A 24,599-nucleotide genomic window follows, 5' to 3' on the forward strand; every position below is an offset into this window, starting at 1 on the left:
AATTTTAAAAGCTACATTATACTCTTATTTAATTGATAATTTTACAATACAAAAGACTCATATTTATAAGAGAATTGAGATAACTAGTTATCAAACCGAATTTCAATCAATCCTATAAAATATAAGTTGTCCAGCTATAAGATCTTAACTAATACCATATAAGATCTTAAAATGTGATAAGTATAAAATGCTGAATAATATGAAAGGAAGAAAATAGAGAAAGATACAAAGATTAAAGTGGTTCGGCATATAACCTATATCCACACACTAAAGCATCAATAAGCTACATATTTCCTACATTATATAATCTGAATACATAGCTCTATTTATAGAGCTTTACATGTGATTTGAAATATTTTAAATACAAAGATATTCCTTAAATCATGATTAACAAATATTATCTAAATCCCTTGATTTAGGGAATACAAAATCAACATCTATTCTAAATGATTCATATCCTTAACATGCCCCCGCAAGATGAATGGTCCATTAGCGATCGTTGATCTTGAACATATCAAGTGGCTGGAGTTGATGGCGCCTGATTTGAAATATTGGCTGCTCTTGAACTTGAACTTCGGCGACTGTGGCCGGGATTTGAACATCGGCAACTTTTTGACTGGCATCGGTTACTTTGACTGGAATTTTGACATCACAACTTTTGGCTAGAATTTTGACATCTGCAATTTTTGGTTGGAATTTTGACATCGGCTATTGTGGCCAGAATGAGCCAACTATGGGCTTGAAATGGGCCATAATGGGCTTTTTTTCTGTTTTTTTTTTTGCCTATCCCGCCTTTAACGAAGAGAAGCTTCTTCCTCTAATTTTTTTCTTTCTTTCTTTTTCGCTTGCAGTTTGTATGAGATGTCATTTTTATCTCTTCTCCATGAACCAAAAAACTTTTTTTTTTTTTTTTTTTTTTTTTTTTGTAGGCAAGCAATGGACCTCATAGATCGTTTTCTTCTCTGATACATGTTAAATCAGAGAGAAAACGATTAGATGAGAAAAATGAAGGAAACAAACAAATAAAATTGCAATCAAGGATCTAACAATTGGTGTTAGCCTGTTAACTCTGATACCATATAAGATCTTAACTAATACCATATAAGATCTTAAAATGTGATTAGTATAAAATGTGGAATAATATGAAAGGAAGAAAATAGAGAAAGACACAAAGATCAAAGTGGTTCGGCATATAACCTACATCCACACACTAAAGTATCAATAAGCTACATATTTCCTACATTATATGATCTGAATACACAACTCTATTTATAGAGCTTTACAAGTGATTTGAAATATTTCAAATACAAAGATATTCCTTAAATCATGATTAACAAATATATCTAAATCCCTTGATTTAGGGAATACAAAATCAACATCTATTCTAAATGATTCATATCCTTATCCTCAGCAACATTCTCTAGAAAATTGGTCATGGTTCTTGGAACATGCAGTGACGACTTCTCAACTGACCATATTTGTTTGTTGGGTTCGTCAACCATCTGTCCACAATACAAAAAGGACAGAAGAGGGTCGAAGTTAATTGGAATTTTTTAAACAATTAACCATTTTTTTTTTCATTACTTTCCTGAACTCTCTCAAACAAAGGATTGCAATCATTTTGTAATGTGGACACATGAACAATTTGAAAGAAAACATAATCAAATGAATATATAAAACAATAGTAGAATAAAATAAAATAAACATAAAGATTTTACATAATTCCGCCTCTAACATGATAAAATTTTAAAAGTTACATTATACTCTTATTTAATTGATAATTTTACAATACAATAGACTCTTATTTATAAGAGAATTGAGATAAATAGTTATCAAACCTAATTCCAATTAATCCTGTAAAATATAAGTTGTCCAACAACATTTTCTAGAAAATTTGTCATGGTTCTTGGAACATGCAGTGACTTCTCAACCGACCATCTTTATTTTCTTGGTGATTAGTGTGTGTTTGAGGAACCCAAGTCAAAGGTTTAAAGGTTGGTGCATGTCCAACCAGTTTTCTAAACAATTTACCGTTTTTGTTTTTTTTTTTTGGTTTTTCATTTCTTTCCTATACTCTCTCAAACAAAGGATTTCAATCATTTTGTAATGTGGACACATGAACGATTTAGAAGAAAACATAATCAAATGAATATATAAAACAATAGCAGAATAAAATAAACTAAACATAAAGATTTTACATAATTCCGTCTATAACATAATAAAATTTTAAAAGCTACATTATACTCTTATTTAATTGATAATTTTACAATACAATAGACTTCTATTTATAAGAGAATTGGGATAAATAGTTATCAATCCCAATTTCAATTAATCCTGTAAAATATAAGTTGTCCAACAGCATTTTCTAGAAAATTTGTCATGTTTTTTGGAACATGCAGTGACTTCTCAACCGACCATCTTTGTTTGCTTGGTGATTAGTGTGTGTTTGAGGAACCCATGATCAAAGGTTTAAAGGTTGGTGCATGTCCAACCAATTTTCTAAACAATTAATCGTTTTTGTTTTTTTGTTTGATTTTTTTTTTTTCCTGAACTCTCTCAAACAAAGGATTGCAATCATTTTGTAATGTGGACACATGAACGATTTGGAAGAAAACATAATCAAATGAATATATAAAACAATAGCAGAATAAAATAAAATAAACATAAAGATTTTACATAATTCCATCTATTTTTAAAAGCTACATTATACTCTTATTTAATTGATAATTTTACAATACAATAGACTCTTATTTATAAGAGAATTGAGATAAATAGTTATCAAACCTAATTTCAATTAATCCTGTAAAATATAAGTTGTCCAACAGCATTTTCTAGAAAATTTGTCATGGTTCTTGGAACATGCAATGACTTCTCAACCGACTATCTTTGTTTGCTTGGTGATTAGTGTGTGTTTGAGGAACCCAAGATCAAAGGTTTAAAGGTTGGTTGCCAACCAGTTATTACAGCCTTCCTTAAATTCCCACCTCCCTAGCAAGTACACTACAACCAGTTATTACAGCCCTCCTTAAATTCCCACTTCCCTAACAAATCCTTAATTATAATGGGGATTTCAAGTTTTTTCGTGGCTTCCTTTCTTCTAGTGTTTCTTGGCCTCTTTGTGGCGGATGAGCAGTATGGTGATGGGTAGTATGGGCCTGCAATGTACTTCTTCGGGGACTTCGTGTTTGATGTGGGTAACAATAATAACTTATTCACTCTCATCAAATCAAATTTCCCTCCATATGGTCGAGACTTTCCGACTAAACAACCAACCGGGAGGTTCTGCAATGGAAAGCTTGCTTGTGACTTCGCTGGTTCATCTTTCTCAAACTCCTCAATTCAAAGTTTCCCTCTTTTTTATTTTTATTATTTATTTATTTATTTATTACTATTTTGTTTATATCATGGTATCCAGGGTTTTGCCTTGACTAGTTTCTCGGGACACTAGTGCAAAAAGCCCCTCCATATAGATTGGGTAAAGCTCAGGCTCTCACTCATAGGTGTTGCCTAAGAAATTATTGATCAAAGGGGTTAAAGCTAATTAGACCTAATGCTTCATGAAGTACCATGACCAAGTAACTTACCACTCAATCCAATCAGAGACCAAACCACATTAAGACTAAGGGAGGCAGTACGAGGCACTCACTGATTTTCAAATATTCTTTTAATTTTTTTTTATTAAGTTAAATATGTGTAATTTTTGTTTAAAAATTAAGCCTAATCCTTCATTGGCCCCTAAAAATAAGAAATTCTAGTTCCGTCCCTAGATGAACCAACCCTTTGGGGTTAAAGTTTCTCAACTAATAGAAGTTTCTCTATTAATAATAATGCTTTCTACTGATTCTTTAATGATGTTCTCACTTGTGTTTTTTTTTTTTTTTTTTTTTTTTAAATTACAGCTGAATGCCTACAAATCGCTTATCCACAAGCTTATCTTAGCAGAGAAGCCAACGGAAATAATCTCTTGACCGGTGCAAACTTTGCTTCAGCTGCTTCTGGTTATTTTGATGCTACAGCCGAACTATATGTAAATACATTAACAAGAAAAAGAAAAATCTCTCTCATTCATATACATTAAATTATCATTTTTTTTTTCAAAAGTTTAAGTTGAAAAAAATAGGTGAAACGCCCAACACATAAAATATTTAGTTGAAATAGAAACATGAATTCGAAGTCGGAGCCTTTACTCTTACTCTGATACAATGTTAAATAATTACTTATTCCAGAAGCTTAAGCTGATAAAAATAAATAAATTTAATCATTTAATTTATATTCTTACAATATATGTTGTGGATTTTGGTGGTGTAGAATACGATCTCATTAAGTCAGCAGCTGGAGAACTACAGGGAGTACCAAAATAGGTTGGTGGAAATTGCAGGGAGATCAAATGCTTCAACAATAACATCTGATGCAATCTACTATCTTAGTGCTGGGAGCAGTGACTTTCTTCAGAACTATTACATTGATCCTCTTCTTCAACTCGCCTTTACTTTTGATCGCTTCTCAGACAGTCTCATGCAATCCTATACAAACTTCATCCAGGTCCTTCCTCATAGCACTTCTCAAACATAGATTATTTATGCCATTTTTTAATTCATAAGATAGTAATTATAATTCAATGGGAATCCCCAATTGGTTGGGTACGCACTAGGGCGTATGTTCGAAATCCCCACACTAGTCTAATTAGTGTGAGCCAATTGGAGTTTTACTAATCTCTTGGAGGGATTGGGTAAAGCTATGACTTAACTGGGCTTGATGCAGTTTCTATGGTTTCTCATTGTTTACACCCCTCCCGTCGTTGGTTCCTAGTGAGTTGGTACTATAATCGTCACACCCAAATAGAATAGCCAAAGCAGGTCACCCATCCTATCCTTTAAATTAGAAAAAAGAAAAGCAAAGAAAAGAAAGAAAGATATGTAATCCAATATGCTAGACATATTTTACCCAAAATTGGCTTCGTTTGATAGAACTTTTTTCTCCTCTCTTTTTTTTTTTTTTCTTTGTTCCAAATAAAAAATGTTAACAAACACTCAAGTTTCTACTTTTATCTTTACATCTTTATGTCATATCATAACATTTCGATGTTAATCTATTACCACTAATAAATGGGTTTTTATGTATGTTATTTGTAAGAAATAAGAAAATAAACAAATTCCTATGCATTCATTGATAAACAAATTAACATTTATTTATTTTTTACAGAGGCTATATGCATTGGGAGCAAGGAGAGTTGGAGTGACAACACTGCCCCCAATGGGATGCCTGCCAGCAGCCATGACAATATTTGGTTTCGGTAGCAACGAGTGTCTGGAATGGTTAAACAATGATGCAGTTTCGTTTAATAACAGGCTTAACGCCACATCTCAGAGGTTCCAAAATCAACTTTTTGGTCTCAAGTTGATTATCTTTGATATCTACCGACCTCTTTACAATATTTCCACAAATCCTACAGCATATGGTAAGTGGATTTGTTTTTTGGGTTGATGTAAGCATGCGATTGGAGGGACTTAAATTTATTTTGGCAAATTGTAAAAAAGTTGTAGTTATAAGCTAAGTGAGAATGACCAAAAAAAATTACCATACACACTCTCTCTCATTTTTAGAGAGAGAACGTTTCAATCTTTTAGGGTTTGAGATTTTCTACCTCCATGGTGAGACGCTTCCATCGCCTTGTGAGGCTGTTCTGGGGAAGGAGGGATCTCTTTCCTCCTCCCTCACGTTGTTCCTCATTTTTGCCTTTTTCTTCACTGAGAACTGATTCACAGCACGCGGCGTGCGTGGCACGCCCGTGCAAAATTTATTTATTTATTTTTTAATTTTTGCACGCGGCGTGCCACGCACGCGGCGTGCCACGCACGCGGCGTGCTGTTTATCTTTACTCTTCTTCACTTATTGTATTTGCTTTTTTGCTTTTCCCAATGCCGCCCTCCTCGATTTGTTCTGACCACCACGTGCGTGCGTGTGGATCTTACTCGTTGAAGCGTGTTTCCTACGTGCAGGCCAGTGATATCCGCCTTCCATGCCCCGGCTGTTGCTGCTACTTGCTAGTTGTTTTGTTGTTTTTTTTTTGTTGGATCCAAATTAGTTTTTATTGGTGCCTCCTTCACTTTAGCTTCATTATAGTTGTTACTATTTCCTAGCAGGAATTTGGGTAGAGTTGAAGGGTATTGCGACAGTCATGCCCCTGTTTGTGTTCCCTGAGGTTCAAATGGGGTGAAAGGGTATTGCAACAGTCATACCCCTACTTGAGTCCTTTGTTTTTGTGTTAGTCCTGCTTTATGCAGCCACTTCTGGTAGGACCTTATCATTTTTTGATTCATTTTGTTTTGTTTAATTGTTTTTTCTGCATTGTAATTTTCACTTTAGGTTTATTGTTGGGAAATCCACCCATTTTGTTAGGTCTCACACTCTCTCTTCCTTTCGGATCAAGAGTAGAAAAGACACTCCGTTGTAACATTTTCCTCATTCAATTAGGAAAAAAAAAAAATGACAAAAGAAGAAGAAGAGCTAATTAAACAATTTGGCCTAGACACCTAAAAGAAGTGCCTAGTCATTTTAGCCTGGCGAAGCTGTGTTAGCCTCTACTACAACTCTGATTGGTACGACTTAAAAGCGTGGTTAAACAGAAAACCTTTTTATGACATGAAAACCATTTTTAATCCCGTAAAATGGATTCTATTTTTTTAAAATCATAAACTATTTTTTTAGTTTCAACCTCGTTTTTTGCATGCATTCTCTCTCGCAGTTCACTCCCCTCCCCCGTCGGAAGTCGCATGGAGCCCCCACTAGAGTTTGCCGCTGGCCACTGCAACTTGAGGTTTCCAGAAGTCACTGGCCGTTTCTCGCTGCCATCACCAATTTTTCCTGCGAGCCAAACGCCAAAAATTGTTTTCATCTAATTTTTTTCTTTTTTTTTTTTTTAAAAAAAAAAAAAATCATTTTGATAAGCAGAAAATACTTTATGTCGAAACAAAGAGAGCCTAAGAGACTAAACCTTATTTTTTGGGATGAATTAAGAGACAAAGCTGATTGCATATTGATTGATTAATTTTCATAAATCTGGATGGTTACAGGGTTTGGTGAGTCAAGGAAGGCTTGCTGTGGAACAGGTTTGCTAGAAACGTCAATTCTATTCAATCCGTTTTCTGTGGGGACGTGTGCTAATGCATCTGGTTATGTCTTCTGGGACGGTTTCCATCCATCAGACGCTGCAAACGGATTTATTGCGGAATCTTTGCTTGAAAGTGGCTATCAGCTCGTGAGCTAATCTATACACATGCATCTACCGTAACATTACTCTTCTTTGCTCTTCAACCCAGATGTTGTTGACGGTTAATTTGGTTAATTTATTTATATTTCTTGTGGTTTTGTTTGTAATAATGGAATATGGAGGGAACAAGATGGAGATTTGAATGATTATATATAATTCTATTCAAGTAATGATAAATTTATTCCTGTATTTCTTTTTTCATTATCTTCTGACAATAAAAGAAAATAAATACTTGCTTACAGTTTGTGTTATCTGCTTGGCTTATGCAGTCAGGACCAATTTTCTAAGGAGCACAATCGAATTTGAGAAAAACATTTTCTGTTTGTAAATTATTTATTCTTTTTTGAAAATATTTCTCGGAGTTTGGCTTGGATGGAAAATCACAATTTTTTTTTAATATATATTTTTTCATTCAATCATTTTAAAATTTAAATTACAATAATGTTCCAACCGAGTCCCAACATTAACTTGGTCGGGACCTGCGAGTCCTGACCGGGTCCAAGTGGAGTCCCGACCGGGTTCGATGAGGTTTCAATTCGGTCCCGACCAGGTCTCGACAAAGTTCCAATGGTGGCTTGGCTGGATCCTAGAGAATCCCAATCGTGTTCCCACTGGGGTCTCGATCGGGTTCTGGCAATGTCCCAACTAGGTCTCGGCAAAGTGTGAGAGGCGACTCGGCAAAGTGCTTGGCCTATGCAGTCAGGAGCAATTTTCTACGCATTGAGCAGAAAATATAAAAATAAATTTTTTTTACTGCTGCAAAGTCTTTTTTTTAGCTCAAAACTTTTTGGAGAAAATGCAGTTTACTTCTATGAAGTTTTACGGATTTTTCAATTTTAACCTCAAAGTTTAAAAATTGATAATCTACCCGCCTAAAGTTTCAAAAATTGGCAATTTAAACCCCCAGTTTAATTTTTCCGTCTAAATAGACGGAAATCTATGAAAATACATCATTATCCTCAGACTTTTTTTAAAAAAATTTCTGTCCAATTTAACGGAAATTAGTAACAGAAGGTTTAAATTGCCAATTTTTGAAACTTCAGGAGGGTAGATTGCCAATTTTTGAACTTTAGGGTTAAATTAAAAAACTCTTAAAACTTCAAGGGGGTAAACTGCATTTTCCCCAAACTTTTTATTGACTTTGGCATCAAAAGTATTATATCGACATACTCAACAAGCCTTTTGTTTTTTCATGCTCATTCATTTTTCTTTTTAAAAGTAAAGCCACCATTGAATTTATTTATGCTTAATGATCATTGCACTTACCGGGGGCAAGAATTTGATCCCAAGCAATTTGACTATTGCAACTTTTTGTTTTTGTTTTTGTTTTATTTTATTTTATTTTTCATAAATCTATTACTTTTATTTAGTTTGAAATTTTTCTACTTTGCTTCTTATGAGGAAGAACATACATTTCAAAATTAAGACAAAAAGTTTTTTTTCTAAAAAATAAAATTAATTCCTTGATCCTTTCAACAAAAATCAGTAAATAATTTGAAAATATTGATTTTTAGTGTCTTAAAAGTAAGTTGTGTATAACATTTTACAATTAAAAGGAGAGTAGTGTCCAATTCAAAGTAACCAAAAAAAGTATAATTTTATAAAAATTCAATAAAATTCTTTTATGGAAAAAAAAAAAACACACACACACACACACACACACAACATAATTGGCTCTCTTGTTTTGGGTCAGACTTGACATTATCTCCCAATCATTCGTACTCCGGTTTTGATAGTTTGCTTGTTTCTTTGCAACTTTCGAACGACGTCGTTTAGTCTCCATCTTGTCCCTCCTAAAATTGAAACGTGCTGTTCCATATACTGGCAATCTGGCTCTTTGGGTGAGGCGAGAAAGAGAGAGAGAGAGAGAGAGAGATGGACTACAGCCAAGTAAGGCTGAAGCTGCTGTATGCTCAGTTGAAGGACGCAACAAAAATAGCGTCGCAGAATGCCATGACTCTCATTGGCATCCTCTTCCAACGTGCCTGGTTACAAGCTCTCTCTCTCTCTCTCTTGTTTTCCCAAAACACCCTTCCCCATTTACTATGCAATTCTCTATTCTGAATCAATTTACGTATCTTAGGGCGTTCTAGTCTCAGCCCTCGACGAAAATGACGACGTAGAAGCGTCGTTGCTTCTTGACGATAGCACCGGCGTCGTCAAGCTCTCCCTCAACTCCCCTGACTTTCGTTTGCGCCCTTGGAAGACCAGTACCAAAATTTTGTCTCTGGTAGCGTATTATAGCATTTCAGAAAAATAGTTGCAAAATTTGACTGTTTTTCTCACCCTCTCTATGTTTCTTTGTACTACAGGGATGTGTGTGATGGTTATTGGAGGATACAATGCAGGTGCGGTTGAGCCCCCAATGATCAAGATACAAAGTTGTTTGCTCATTGTTGGATGAAAACAATTGTAGAATAGTGAAAGAGCAAAATTTTGAACAGAATTTTCACCGTTGCAAATATTTGGGCATTGTGTATTTGATATTAGGTTCACAAGATTGTTGATCTTTCAGCAATCCCGGATCCAGAGGTGATGTGGTATCTTGAAGTTATGGAGGCATACAAACTGTTCTACGGCCCCCTAATTGAAGAACTTGTGTGATTCTATCATAGCATCTGTCAGAGAGAGCAAGACTTTCAGCCAAGATTGATGCTTTTCAGCCAATCACTAAGAAGTCATCATAAATGAGAATTGTGAAACATTTGAGATATTTCACTTCATTTATAATTTGATATGTAGAATTCTCTCAACTCTCAAAGGCCAAAGTTGTGTCAGTTTTCAAGAGTTCTAATACAAATTTAGTCTCTATTACAATGAAACGGCAGACATGAGAGACTTAATTCACTCATTTCCTTTTTACAATGTTCTGATGTTTTGTGGTCTGCCAACAAGAAAGTGCCAAAAGTGCAGAGTCGATTCAAGGTACAAAAAAGCTCAAAATGATATCTGCTTTTCAAGCATTCCATCCCCAGAAACTAGTGTATTGCATTAAGCAGCCAAATGTTTTGGATAACATGCATCTGGTCACTTAAAATATCCGCTTGACTTCTACCTGCAAAACTAACAATGTAAAAGTGAGGCTGGAGGCATCGACTGATCATCATTTTCATGTATGAGGCACAAATTCGATCTCTTGCAATCTTGTCCTGACAGCTAAATTTCAACGTTCCTAGCAGGATCCAAGAAAAAATGTATTCCTCCTTGAAATATTTTTTACAGGAGTTTTCTCTGCTGTGATTGAACGGGGCCATACATCTCAAAAGTAGGACGCAGATGGCAATACGAAAAATTTCATTCCTTGAAGGACTATGCAGCATTAAATCCGTGATCAAGGATTAGCACTCATGAATGATGTATTCATAAAATAGGTATAAAAATAAGTTTAATTGATATGTCATATTGACGCATGAAATGGGCAGAGGCAAGTAGCAATGTGTTGGTATCCAGTCATGCCAATAGACGTATCAGAAAACACAGAGCAGCAAGAACATGATCAGAGCTGTAAACTTGCAGAGCTGTTTTGAGATTAGTTTCTTGGATTTTACAGCAAGCAGGCCTCGAGGCAATGAGATATAGAGACTAACGTTTCAACCCTACCCGGTCGGAATCAAAAGAGATAGGATGAATCAATAAATTTTCTAATTCAAAGGGTTTTGTTTGACAATTTTTAAGATGGTGGTTTTTGTTTTTTAGTTATGAACTTATGATGTGATGTAAAGGTAAAAGTACTTTTGAGTTTTTTGTATTTTAAGTCTATTGCTAATATATATATTTGCTAAAAAGCAAAAAATTACCCTAAAAATCGTTGCCAAACGAATCTTTTTCATTGTATTGAGAACTGCGAGTTCTATGTTAACTGAAGTATATAAGCCAAAAGTCAGTAAACCACATAGTTGCTTGGACACCAAGTCCCTCTCGTTCTACTTAACCCTAACAAACTTGAGATCCTTTTTTTATTAATAAAAAATGACATATTTTAAAGAAAAGCACACTAAACTTAGCCAATTACAAGAAAATAAAACAGTAGAAGACTGTAAAATCCAATAAGCTGATCAAAATGTAGAATAAAGACAAGTCCTGAAATAATCCTAACTAAATTTCGATAAAAACCTAAAAGAAGCTTTAATTTGAAACTAGCTCTAGCAAATCAACCCATTGATCTCTCCCTTCACCCCATTTAAGTTTCTTTTCCATTTTAAATGCATGACCAAATGACATAGCATCACTCAAAACTAGGGGATCCATCAGATAGAAAAATGAGCTTCATGTGCCCACGGGTGCCATGGCACCTTTGTCTTTGTGTTTATAGGATTTTCCACTTCACATTAAAATTACATAAAGCTGACATGTAATAATCAAACAAGATAATTATTCAAGTAAAAACTTTGTTAAAGCTCTACGACTGGCGGAAAAAAAGTCGGTATTCAAAGAAATACAAGCTGTTGTTTCACTTGAAGCATTGCAACAAACAAGATCATCAAGTAGAAAGAGAGAAAACCAGCTTACTCAGAATATTTACGACAGCAATCAAGCAATCTATTCACATTGACATTATCTCGTTAAGTTCACTTGTCATGTTACCCTCTTCAGCAGAGTTGTTTGAAGCAGTCCATTGGGTTAAAATACAGATCATCCTTCTAAGCTGTCACAAGGGTTAAGGGAAACATAATACTGAAAGACAAGGCAATTTCAGTAAGTATAAGCCAAGGCAGTTGATAGAAGAAACCATATGAGCCTAACCAAGATACTGAAAGTTCCTAGATCCAAATATGTTATTGTCCCTCCAAGGATACGGCTGTACTTATAGCATTTGATTTTGTGCAAGAAGTGGTCAAGCCCTCCACATGCCCTTTGCTGGAGTCATCTAATTGGTGGTCGAGAAGATCATCTTCAATCAGATCAGATTGCTTACAAGAACTAAAACATACCGAGAGAGACTTGATTGACTCGTCTCATTTTCCTGAACATGAAATAGCGACCTTGCAATGATGCTCCAGAGTGCACTCCGTGCTTCTAGATCATTCGAAGCAAAAGGAAATATCTCAAGCCGCCCCGTAAGAAAGGCAAATCTAGATGGATCTAAAAAGTTGCTTTTATCTAATAGACGTTAGAAAAATAAACAAACAAACAAAAAAAAAGAAGTATGCAAAGATGATGGCATTAGGAAAAAATGTGCAGGTAAGAAACATAAATAATTTACCCTTTGAGATCTCTGAAGCTAAATCAGATTCATCAGAAAGAATACTTGCAATCAGTACTGGAGCAGTAACACAAGAGCTGACAACCTACGGAAGAGATATCAATCAACTCAAAGAGCCCATTACAAAATATTCACAGGTTCTACTGATGCACAGTTTTCTTATGACGAGGATCTCTTCTTTTTTTTTTTTGGCCAGAGAGAGGCTAATAGTTAGTCACTTCAAACAATACTTATAGTATCCAATTAATTTCTTTAGTAGTAACGGCAGACAACTCCAAAGTTCAAAAGATATAGAACAGTCAAGAATCAAACATTCAGCAAACTACCAATTATCAAAACATTATCTGGAAAGGGTGAAATGAAACAGCACTACCAAAAATTACACTAATCCTATATCTATATAATATACCAGTATTTTACGATTTTCAGCAAGCTCAAATGTACCTCAACTTTTTCAGGGAGTTTGACCATGTCACAAGCCAGTCTAAAAAGTGCCTTATTTGAACAGATTTCTTGAGAATAACCATCTAAAGCAGAAAGAGCTTCAATTGCGCGAAGGACTACATCAAGAATTGGGTACCTGAAATTGTATGAAAATGAAGAACAAATGCAGGAAAGAAATTACTATCCAAAATACAAACATTATAATACTTGCAACTAGTCATCAGCGTGCTTAAAAATCTCCAAACACCTCATTTGTCAAAAGAAAAAGGAATGACCAAAAAAAAAAAAAAAAAAAAAGGCTGTAATTTATCTCAATAAAAGCATCAGGAGGCAATATAAACCCCATATGGCCATAAATTGCAAAGTTGAGTAATTAGCAACTTTCTTGGGTTATAAAAATCGTGTAAAGATAGATTAGTAACTCCTTGAAAAAAGCTAAATTATCATTGTTAATTATCAAAAACCATATATTATACGAAGACTAAAGCATTAAATATCCGATGTCCACCTGCCAGCCACTATAAGAGACTTTAACCTTTTAATTGGATTTTTAAACAAAAATTGCTAAACAAGTACATTTGAAGATTCAGATATTGAAAACATTAACACATCATATATACTGTGCTTAAGTTACCGAATATAGGTTATGTAACATAGTTTTAGGCCATTGATTGTTGGGCACGTGCCAGAAATTCCATTGCCAGCCAAGCTTTCAAACATGGGCCCCATTGATGCATACTAGTCCAGCCTCCATGGCACATTCAAATTATTCACAACAATGGCCAACTGAGCTAGATCACTTGATTCTCTTTATAGAAATGTAAATTGCAAATTGAACAAAGACACCAAATCTTACTAACAGCAGTTCATATAGGAGCCATTATTTAGTAATGGATCTCTAGGTCCCTAGTTATATTCCTTTACAGCAATGAAACACAGGAACAGGAAGCAATGGCAAGGAAAACTAGCAAGATATGGTTTTTGCTTGCTTAGACTCATAAATTACAGGCAGAGAGCTATACTTAAATCATGTGGACTAAATGTATTACTGGTATTTGGTGAATAAGATTCTTGTAGGACATGAGTATTATTTTGTTCTACTAGACTATAAGGTGCTTAATTGCTAGAAGCTAGCAAATTACAATAGTAGCAATACTTAAAAGAAATTGCAAATACAATGAGATAATTGCTTGACTAAACCATTGCAAGCTACAAATATATCAGTTGTCATTAAAAAAGAAGAAGGAAACCTTGATCTACCAAATATACACTGTCACCCATTTGAATACAGAGTGAAGATGTACCTTTCAGGTATTCTTTCACTCGTTAATTTGCTCATCTCAAAAGTCAAGATTAATCAAAAAACTTGGTAATCCCAGCTTCATCAAAGGTGGAAGAAGAACATGCACAACTTTCGGCTGACTTTCAATGACGGCTAACAATAGTCCAACACTCTGCTCAAAAAAGAAAACCCCTTCAGCAGTGAAAAGTAATTTAAATTCCAGTTGAATTTTTTTTTTTAAGAAGGAAAATTTATTAGAAGCGCAAGGGGGCACAACTCAAATACACATGAAGTATACAAGAGCAAACGCCCAGCAAGATCGGAACAGGGGGAAAGAGAACAAATATCTACAAAGTTAGAGGCCTAAAAAAAAAGCATTAACAGAGATCCACTCAATGAGAGGTTTCAGGAAACACAGCTGTATATCCAAGCTCGTCTTCTCACATTCCCTTCTTTCTAGATGCAACACATTAAACAGGAAAAGATTACATTCCAAATATCAAAAAAAGATTACATTCCAAATAACATTAAGATCCTTTTGACTAAACCTTCTTTTCCAACACACCAAGAGCTCCACCACCTGTCTCGGCTCCAAACATCCTAAAGACCAACTTCCACAAGTCTCTCGCAATATCACAACAAAGAATTCCTGTTGAATTATTTCTAACTCCTTGAAAAAGCATGGACTTACCACTGTATATTTTAGCAATATTTAGTCCCAAAAGCATCAAACCAAAAGCAATGTGAACGGAGTTATTGATGATTATATGAGGCCCTCAAATATAGCATTCTGATCAACCGAAAAATTCAGTTTAGAAAGCAAGCATTTATAACAATCCTAGAGAAGGCTTTCGTATGTTTTTTTTCTTTTTTTTTTGATAAGTTAGCTTTCGTATGTAACATAGCTGAATTTAAATGGTATTTAAAATTCCTTGTGATTTGCAAGTAGCATTGTTTTAATCATATCTAATGGGACCTGATATGGACTGAAATGCATATATTTCAACAATTATTTAAATTTATTAACTTTAATAAAGACACAAGTGTTCAAAAATGTTAAATTTTTGAACAATATAGGAACATATGATAAACGCTGACTGTTTGTATACTCGTATATGCAATTTATTCAGCAATAACCAAAAATAATCACAAAACCAAAACCAAACACCATTATCCCATTTATTCATGTAAAAAAGCTCTAAATACTTGTATTCATTTTAAATGAAACAAAAACTGGTGAACAGGGGAAAAATTAAAGAGTATATAAAAATAGTACACAGCATTTCAAGCTAAGAACTCTACAAGTAAAGTGAAACATCAATTACGTAACTTTTTCCAGTTACATAAAAAATGCTTTAACATTTAAAAAAAGGTAAAAGTTAACCATTTAAAAAATATTATATTCGGGATTTTCCAACATTCTTCAAGTTTCTTTCATTGTGATAGCAGCTTAGTTGAGATGAGCTGTGTTCAGTATCAAAGTTTCTTTTGTCAAGAATCCACTTAACCAGCCAACCCTCCTACCAAATTGCTGATTCAAATCAACATTATATAACCTCTGTTAACAAAAGAAAAATACTATAACATCTGATTAAAAAGACAAATAATTCAAATGACAATTATAACCAAAATCTTCCTACAACTACAGTGTTTCTTCCTTCCATAATTTATTCAACCAATCAGCTCTCTTAGGAAGTATCAAGCTTGACCTCCTACAATGAATATGTGGAGAGAATCTTTAAACCCCACAGTTGGTGATACTCTTATTGGTGCAATCACTTGGTTTTTTGCTTTCTCTGACACTGCTGTTTGAAATATACTTACTAAGAAATACGACAAGCATCCAAAAATAAGAGCTGATCGGGAAAATAGAAGGCATTTCCTTAGTTGAAAACTTTTCAATGTAGGCACCCACACACACATTTACCAGAATGTCTCAAAGAAAATAAACCACAGACAATATTTTCTACCTTTTCAATAAACTGTAGATTTAAGGTATTTTCCACAATCCATAAAATCTGGCATAGAATATGTTCCGACTGCAATGCTTCAGCCCATGTAATACATTCACCACTTTGAAAACCCAAAGTCAACAACCCAAAGTTAACAATCTCTTCTTGCATATATATATATAAGAAAAACATACTGCATCTGTTTGAGTCTCTGTCTCAAAACCACTAATGTTAGAGACACGAAACTATAAATGACACGACTGATGCAACATGCAAGAAGAGACTCGGACACTGCCGCTTTGCTATTACAAAATAATGAGTATTCTACTTTAATAGATAAAAAGAAATATGTGTATTCTTTCAAAAAGAGAAAAAGTGAGAACTGTCATTTCACCATGTATGGTTATTGTTCGCAAATTGATAGAAAGCAGAAACAAAGGTTGATTTGAAAGTTTCTTGCCAGAAGAAACAAGGAATACCAAGAAAAAGAAAATTAAGAGCACAATAATCCAGGATAGGAATAATGAGACTTATGCACGTAGGCTACAAGTTACTACTTAATAGGTTAGAAAGAAGTAAACACTGGCAGCAAGTATAATAATAAAACCGAAATCTGAAAAGTTTTCTCAAATGATTGACAATAGGAATTATGAGCGCAAGACTATCTATTACCTACAAGCTTCACATAGACATTGAGTGTCGTCTAGAAATAATTGTTCTACAATTATCTCAACCAATCCATTTATAGAGACTATATGTTTTAACGGAACTTCATGGCAGGCAAGGTTTCCAATAATTCCAAGGCTAATCTCTGGAGCAAGAAAGTCAATCAGATTCACAGGAAACAAGCATCTGAAACCTCCAAGTTAACAGTTTTTCCATTTACAGAAAACAAGTTAAGAGAGAAGGAATGAACATAAGTTCATCAGGCAAAAAGAATTTTGCAACAAAGTTGAAATGTGGTTTACCTTAAGACGCACAGATTGGGAAACTAAAAGGTTTGCAAAAAGTACTTCGCGAGGTTTTGTACCTGCACAAATGTGTTACTTAGATTGTAGTACGAAAGATTTCATAATCAGATCTCTAGCAATAACAAGACAAATCATAGTTCAAAACCTAGTTCAAGGAAAATTAATAATTTTTGGGGTGCTTGCAAAAGAGAAGGGTGGTTGGAGGTGGAAACCTAAAACAATATGATTAATCACGTCTTCTAATAAAGTGGTAATGACCACTATCTTCATCTCATGATCACAAGCATACTCAAGACTTTAGAGGGGATACGAGGATTGGTGCTAGATTGTACTTCCGACTGGATAGTTCTTTAATCAACTTTTTATTTGAGTTACACTAGCCTCATTATATCCAAAATCCAGAATTAAGGTTGATATGACTTGACATGCAATCAGAATCAAAACGGGCGAAAAGCAGCATCAAGATTAATTGTCAATTAAAGGAAAAACTTGAGTTCCATGAGTTCTGCATTAGTTTTACTTGCAGAAAGATCCCATAAAATGCAACCATGCTCTTCCCAAGCCTCTTCTCCTGATGATATACTAGGCTGATCAGATCTATGACATGACTCTTCATCTTCTCCTTCTTGTCGAGCATGTTGGTCATAATCCCCAACAATCTCCATGCTCTCAGAGTTATTATTTGAAGAGTTCAGAACTTCATCTCCAGATAGAGAAGCTGAACATTCTTCCACATGACCAGTATTTTCTACTTGATTAATGTCAACACGTGCATCAACGCCAAGAGAATCATGGTTATTACTTGCATCAGTTGGTAGAAGTTTCCGTATCAAGAGATTATATAACTAGGATCAACTGTAGTTGAGATGTCAAACGCACAACAAAAAGAGAAAAAACAAATCATTGTTTCAACACTAGACATTGTTGACCAGGTATATGTTATGTTAATGCTCTTAAAAAGTGACATGTATTATCAACGCTCTGTCATTTGCTTTAATCAGAGTACGGAAGAAAACTATGGTTATTACCACAATCAAGAGTTCCCAATTTCAGATTTCAGCCAAGTTGAGTGCATATGGGAAAATTTATGCGAGCATATGAGCTTTAATCACAATTTGCTTCACATGTATTGTGCCAAAAGTCAGCCAAATCATATTTGAATAAGAACCAGCATATATCTGAGCTGCAAATGGATTTAACAATGAATATATTTGACAAACAACTGGTACCCACATCATCGAATGCCCTATTTAACCTGTTTATAAATCAATTAGACCTCAAATACAACCAAAAAGAAAGGGCCAAGAACATTGTGAGATTTTCCTAGAATTGGCAAAATTTTCGCTGAACCATCAAACAGAATCGTCACTATCAAATAGCGTGACAAATGAATCACTAAAATCCTATTTACATACAATTAAGCTCCTAAGAGAGAGGGAAGAGAAAACAGAAGAGCTAAACGGAAAACAGGAACAAAAAAGAAACCAAGTGAAATCAGAGCCGTTGATTGCTACCTCATCAGGCGGAGCAGAAGGGTGATGTGCCGGTGCATCAAGTTGTACTTCCCCTTCTTCTTCTTCTTCTTCTACAAGGTCTGGTTCTAAGTCGAGCGCCATAGCCCTTACCGTGCGGAATACCCACCAGCTTAGCGGAGCTCTGCCTCTACTTTCTCAAATTTCCCGGCTTTCACAACTTCATAGATCTTCAAGGATCGGGATCCCCGGCAATGCACGGGAATTGCCCATAAAAAATGGCTGAAATCTTAGCTATTGAATTTTATCCAACGGCCTCTAGTTTGCCATATGTTGCTTTAATTAAAAAATATTAAAATATTATTTAAGTTCTAAAAATAAAATAATAAATAAATAAATAATTATAAAAAAAATATAGGGTGGCTTCGGCCACCCCCAATAGCCGGTTGGGGGTGGCGGCAACCACCCCCTAGGCCAAACCCTTTTTTTTTTCTTTTGGGTTTGGGCCGGGGTGGCTGAACCACCCCTTAGGGCCCTAGGTGTGTGAAGCCCGCCAGGGACCAGGTGGGGTTGTTTGAACCACACAATGGCTCCTCCTAAAAGGCTAAAACAATTTTTGAGTTTGACTAAGGGGATGAAGTAAGAATACTTCCACAGAAGCCCGTGGTAGAAGCTCTTCAGCAGAATCATGCAGGGGTGGCCGGTAGGCGCATCTAATAAATTGAGTGACCTAGGGGTGGCCGACCTCTCCATATATATTTTTTTATAATTTTTTTTATAATTTTTTTATTATTTTGTTTTATATTTTTTTTAAAACTTAAATATTATTTTTAGTATTTTTTAATTAAATGGACATGTGGCAGTATATAGACCATTGGATGAAATTCAATGGCTAGGATTTCAGCCATTTTTGATGGGCAATTCCCCAATGCATTGCCGGGGATCCTAATCCGATCTTTTATATATATAGACGGATGTTAAGTGAGCGAAGCGTCTCGCGAGCAAGTTCGGGCTCGGCTCGTGCTCGACTCGAATATTAAATGAAGCGCTTCATGAACACAAATTCTAGCTCGAATATTAAACGAAGCAAGCTCGGCTCGACTCGGCTAAGCTCGTGAGCAAGCTCGTATAAGCTCGTGTGTGTGTATATATATAATTAATTATGTATTACTTAGTTTATATATATAAACTAAGTAATACATAATTAATTATAAATCTCATAATTATTAAAATCTTAAAATTGCATTTATATTTAAGTGTTAAATAATGAAAAATTCTCAACCCTTCGTGATCAAAGAGAGAGAGACAGAGCAATCATTAAAAAGACCTCGATTCAATTAGAGCAGACTCAAACGAAAGGAAGAAAAATCAAGCAGAAACAATTGAGAGAGATTGCAAAAGGCATACACTATTGAAGAATCATACAGACTCAAACACTATCACTACTTGTTTGATGAGCGAGAGTGAGAGAGTGGGAAATGAGAGTTCAAGTGGAAGATGCACTGTGACTGGTGAGGGGGATTGAGAGAGAGACGTTGAAAAAATAGTTTTTTGTAGGGGGTGTTGTCCTAATGCAGTCTGAATGCAACCTGTTAACTTGTCCCATATTGTTAAGAAAACATTAATCTCCAAGTTTGCTTATTTATAAAAAGATGCATATCCTCTCTCTTTGAAACCAAATGCCTTGCTATATTGACTCAGGCTCTATACTCGACTAGCCAGGTTAAGCAAATACTCATATGCAAACTAACTTTTTAAGCTGTTTAAGAGTACTTGAAGTTAAATTTTTTTTAAAAAAACAAAAACATTAAATATAAGAGAGTTGGCTCGGCTCGACTTATTATTAGCTCGAGCTCGATTTTTTTGGCTCACCCTTGAGCTCGAGCTCGAGTAAAATTTAAACGAGCCAAGCCTGAACAAGGGAAGCTCGCTCAAGCTCGGCTCGTTTACACCCTAAAACATTTAGAAAATTTTTTATTTATTTATTATTATTATTATTATTTTTTATGAGAATTGACATAGATGATCTTAAGTTTGAATTTTGATGTCAAAACGAATATCAAATCTACATTTGATGTCGTAGACTTCCGTTAGTGGGGGATTGAGGAAAATTAACGGAGGTGGTGATTCAGTCTTTTTCAAAATTTGAAGTACTAGATTTGTCATGCTTTAAAACTTAAGGAGAAAAAAATAAAAACATTAAAACCCAAATACCAAAAATGTTATTAACCCTAATAAATAAATAAATTCTATCATTTATCTTTCTTCTTTGCTCAAGAGTCTGGTTAAGGAGAAATAAATGGGTATTCGAAGGGGGATTTTCTTCTCCAGCGCAGCTGTCACAGTGGGTCACGGACTAGGTGGAAGCGGCAAAGATGGCGAACCGTGATATGCACCAGGGAGGTCCACAGGCTCGACAACAGTCCCCTGTAAAATGGAGCAGGCCGGAAGGGAACTTTTTGAAGTGTAACTGGGACGCAGCAATTGACTTGGCTGGGAAGAGAATGGGTGTGGGTGTGCTACGTGATTCTGTCGGTGAGGTGGCGGCGGCTAAGTGTTTAACCAAGCAGTACATCACCGACCCCTTATTTGCCGAAATGGTGGCGGCTTGGTCAGCAGCTCATCTCATCCGGCAGCTTAATATTGACCAGATAATTCTTGAAGGTGATTCCCTTGGGGTGGTTAGGTGCTTAACAGAGGAAGGAAATGCTGGGGGTCTTATGGGTCCATTGGTAGAAGACATTAAACATATATTAGTCAGTGCCATGAATGGCAAATTCGCCATGTTTGTAGGGGGGCCAACTCGACAGCAGACAGATTAGCCAAGTACGCATTGCAACTGAAGGAAGAACACCAGTGGCGTTACTCTACTCCTTTATGTATTCATAATATAACCATCTGGGATATACTCATTTTTGTAGTTCTATGTTGCTATCTTCGAACTGAAAGATCTCCAATTCCCCCACACAATTTTTTTTAGGAAATGATGAAGCATATTCAAAATTTGAATTTTTTTATTTTTATATTTGGTGAGTGGATAGTATTTTTTATATTTGGTGAATACTATTCAGTTCACTATTTTTTTATTTTATTTATATATATATAAGTAATGAGTTGAAAAGTGAAGATTTAAGCTACTTTTGTTAAATTGTCTCACCAAAATAACAAAAAAATAGTTTTGGTGAGGCTAGCACTCCCAGCAGCCTCACTATTTTAACTATCAACTTTCACTACTCCATTTAAATATTTTTTTTTAAATACTCATTTATTTATTTTTTAAAACTTTTTTAAAGAATATTAAAAGAGAGAAAAAATTTATATTATTTTTTATTCATTTTATCAGTAAATACTACTCACTATCTTTAGTGAGTACTGCATGTTAGTTGTTAAAACTTTGGGGGAATTTAGGATGCAGGTTCTTGATTTTTGAAAATTCGTGAAAATTGGGTTATTGTTTGAGGAATTCTTGAGAATTTAAAAAGATTCCTATGAAATATTAGAATTTCTATTTCTATTCAGGTGGGAATTGTCAATTTTTCTCCAAGTTAACAGAAAATTCTGGCTTACGTGAAAGGGTTGAGGAGTTTGTGGTGTTAATTGCAACTTTTTAAAATTTGAGGGAATATTACAATTTAACGTACTTATAATTTGAACTTATATTCGTTTTTTCTTATGCTTTCCTTTTTTTTAATGGAATTGATCGCCTATATTTCTTATAAAATAGTATATTTTGGAGATTTTGATGTTGATTTTTTTTAATATTCTGATGTTAGATAAAGATAAAAATTGTTTTTGTGATTAACAAACAACGAATCATAATTGATACTTGATAACAACAAAAATAAGCCCCGTATTTTCCAGTAAACGAATCCTATAATTTCAAATTTCAAATTTCAAAATCAAATCTCAATATAATACATATCTTCCAATCTCAACGGAAATAAAATCCCTTCAATATTAAAATATTATTAACTATAGAAGTGATACACATTTATCTCCCGTCCCTCTTTTTTGCAAATTTATCACATGACATGGTCGTAAAAATCATTAGATGCGACATGTATTCTTATATGTTATTTCAGAAATGATAAAAATCATCATCTCAACCATTTCCGTATAGTGAATGAGTGAATCTATCTTTAAATTTGTGTAAAACACACATGAAAAATTGTTGAGAGAATAATGTATAACACCCATTTTGTTATTTAATTTAATAATAATTTTTACTGTATAACTCTCAAAATACAAAGACTGTATTATAATGTCAATATCAAACTTGCATTCTTATTAAACAGCCAATTCCTTAAATAATACAAAAAATAGAATTTGAATGGAAATCTATCTCTTCCCAAGCTTATTTTTTTTATTTTTATTTTTTGAGCTTATCACACTCCACTCGAATTAGGATTCTCTCTGTTTAATTTGAACTGGAGAGTATCTAGTTAGTTATAATGAATGAGTGTTTTAATTTGAACTGGAGAGTATTCCTGAAGAATAATGCTAGGTACTATTTTTGTATCCTCCTAAAATTCTTCTAAAGTTCTCTTAAAGTTGATGTGGCTTTCAAAATCACCATTGGATCAAAATTCAAGTATGTTTCATCTAAAATTTAATGGTGATTTTAAAAGCCATATTAACTTTAGAAAGATTTTAAAAGGATAAAAAAATGATATCTAGTATTACTCATTCTTAAATCACTCTTTTTTGTTTTTGTTTTTGTTTTTCTCAAATTCCAAGTCAAATTTTCAGAAATTGTCAAAAGGGTATTCTTGGGACACGAGAAAACAACAGTCCCTGTATAAAATACGTACTGTCCCACCGGTTGAATCGACAAAAAAGATTTTCTCTTCTGCTGCTGCCTTTTGCACTGGACGTACTCTTTCTTCGTCTCTGTCAGAGCCAAATTCTCTCGGTCTCTCTCTCTCTCTCTGTGTTTAACCTTTTTTGTCATTTTCTTTGAGAATTCTCTTGGTTTTCTTGGTCCATGGAGGGCATGAACGGTGCGGTGGTGCCTGAGGTTGAATGCCCGGGCTTGGGCGCAGAGAGAGTTAGGCCCGTCGTGGTGGTGGGCCCAGGAGGAGGGCCTTCCGGCCCAACGGGCTTGGAAGGTGCAGTGAAGAAGAGGAGGGGACGGCCTAGGAAGAACAAGGTCGATGGGGACATAGTGGGCCTATCGCCTTCAATGCCTGAGAATCTGTTCAAGCGGGCCCCAATAGGGCCTCGAGATTCTGGTAGAAGGGAGTTATCGGCTTCGTTGGGTGAGTTTCTTGTTGCGCTTCGTTTTGATTATCTTTTCAGAGTTTCTTGGGTTTCTTGATTTGGTAAAATAATCTTGAATTTTTCTGGGTTTGTAAAACCTCCTTGTAACAATTACGTTTTGACAATGAACTGATAACTCTTTTATTAATAGAGTGGACTTAAGTATAATTAAGCACAACGAAACAGCCCCATGGATGATAAATAAGTGAAGATATATAACACATGCGCAGTTGTAATGGATAAATGATAAATCGAAACTAAATTCAGTAGGCTAGATAAAACATGATTCTTAAAGATAATATTTTAATAATACTTATCATGGTCATCTTAAACATAAGCCAATTAGTAAAATAAGTGATCAATATAATTATAAATAGAATTTGTATAAATATTTAAAATTAGAAATAATACTACAGTTCATAACTTCGTTTGATAGAACTCATCTTCTTTTGCAACTTTTCTCAAAAATAGTTTAGCGTATAGAGTATTTTCATTAATTTATATCTTATTGGAGAGGGAGGAGAAACTGACGTTTAATGTGAACAATTGCACACATAATTAATTGAGAATTGGTTGGAAAGTGGAACAGTTTTTTTATGGGAAAAATAAAACTATGAATGCAGTTTAATAACAACATTTCACCAGGAAGATAACACGCAAAGTCTCACTTAAAATAAAAACTTGTCAGCCCTTTAATTGGCAAAAGAAACGAGCCTATGTTTTGATTAACAAAAGCATTAAATAGA

At 34.6% G+C, this 24,599-nt stretch overlaps 2 protein-coding genes and 2 pseudogenes across 2 annotated transcripts; 3 read left to right on the plus strand and 1 right to left on the minus strand.

Moving 5' to 3' along the window:
• Positions 1-3,061: 3,061 nt before the first annotated feature.
• Positions 3,062-7,267, plus strand: LOC132164600 (GDSL esterase/lipase At5g22810-like; annotated as a pseudogene).
• Positions 7,268-9,145: 1,878 nt separating this feature from the next.
• LOC132162807 (uncharacterized) lies at positions 9,146-9,874 on the plus strand. Its single transcript, XM_059573036.1, has 4 exons — positions 9,146-9,265; positions 9,354-9,480; positions 9,583-9,665; positions 9,761-9,874. Exons 1-4 carry the CDS (start codon positions 9,146-9,148, stop codon positions 9,872-9,874), a joined length of 444 nt encoding a protein of 147 aa, XP_059429019.1.
• An 80-nt stretch (positions 9,875-9,954) lies between these two features.
• Positions 9,955-18,871, minus strand: LOC132163965 (uncharacterized; annotated as a pseudogene).
• A 2,098-nt stretch (positions 18,872-20,969) lies between these two features.
• LOC132162809 (uncharacterized) lies at positions 20,970-21,416 on the plus strand. The gene has a single exon (XM_059573037.1). The coding sequence runs from the start codon at positions 20,970-20,972 to the stop codon at positions 21,414-21,416; it is 447 nt and encodes a 148-aa protein (XP_059429020.1).
• Positions 21,417-24,599: the final 3,183 nt, after the last annotated feature.

Source organism: Corylus avellana, chromosome ca10 (genome assembly GCF_901000735.1).
Source record: "Corylus avellana chromosome ca10, CavTom2PMs-1.0".
In the NCBI taxonomy this organism is placed as follows: domain Eukaryota; kingdom Viridiplantae; phylum Streptophyta; class Magnoliopsida; order Fagales; family Betulaceae; genus Corylus; species Corylus avellana.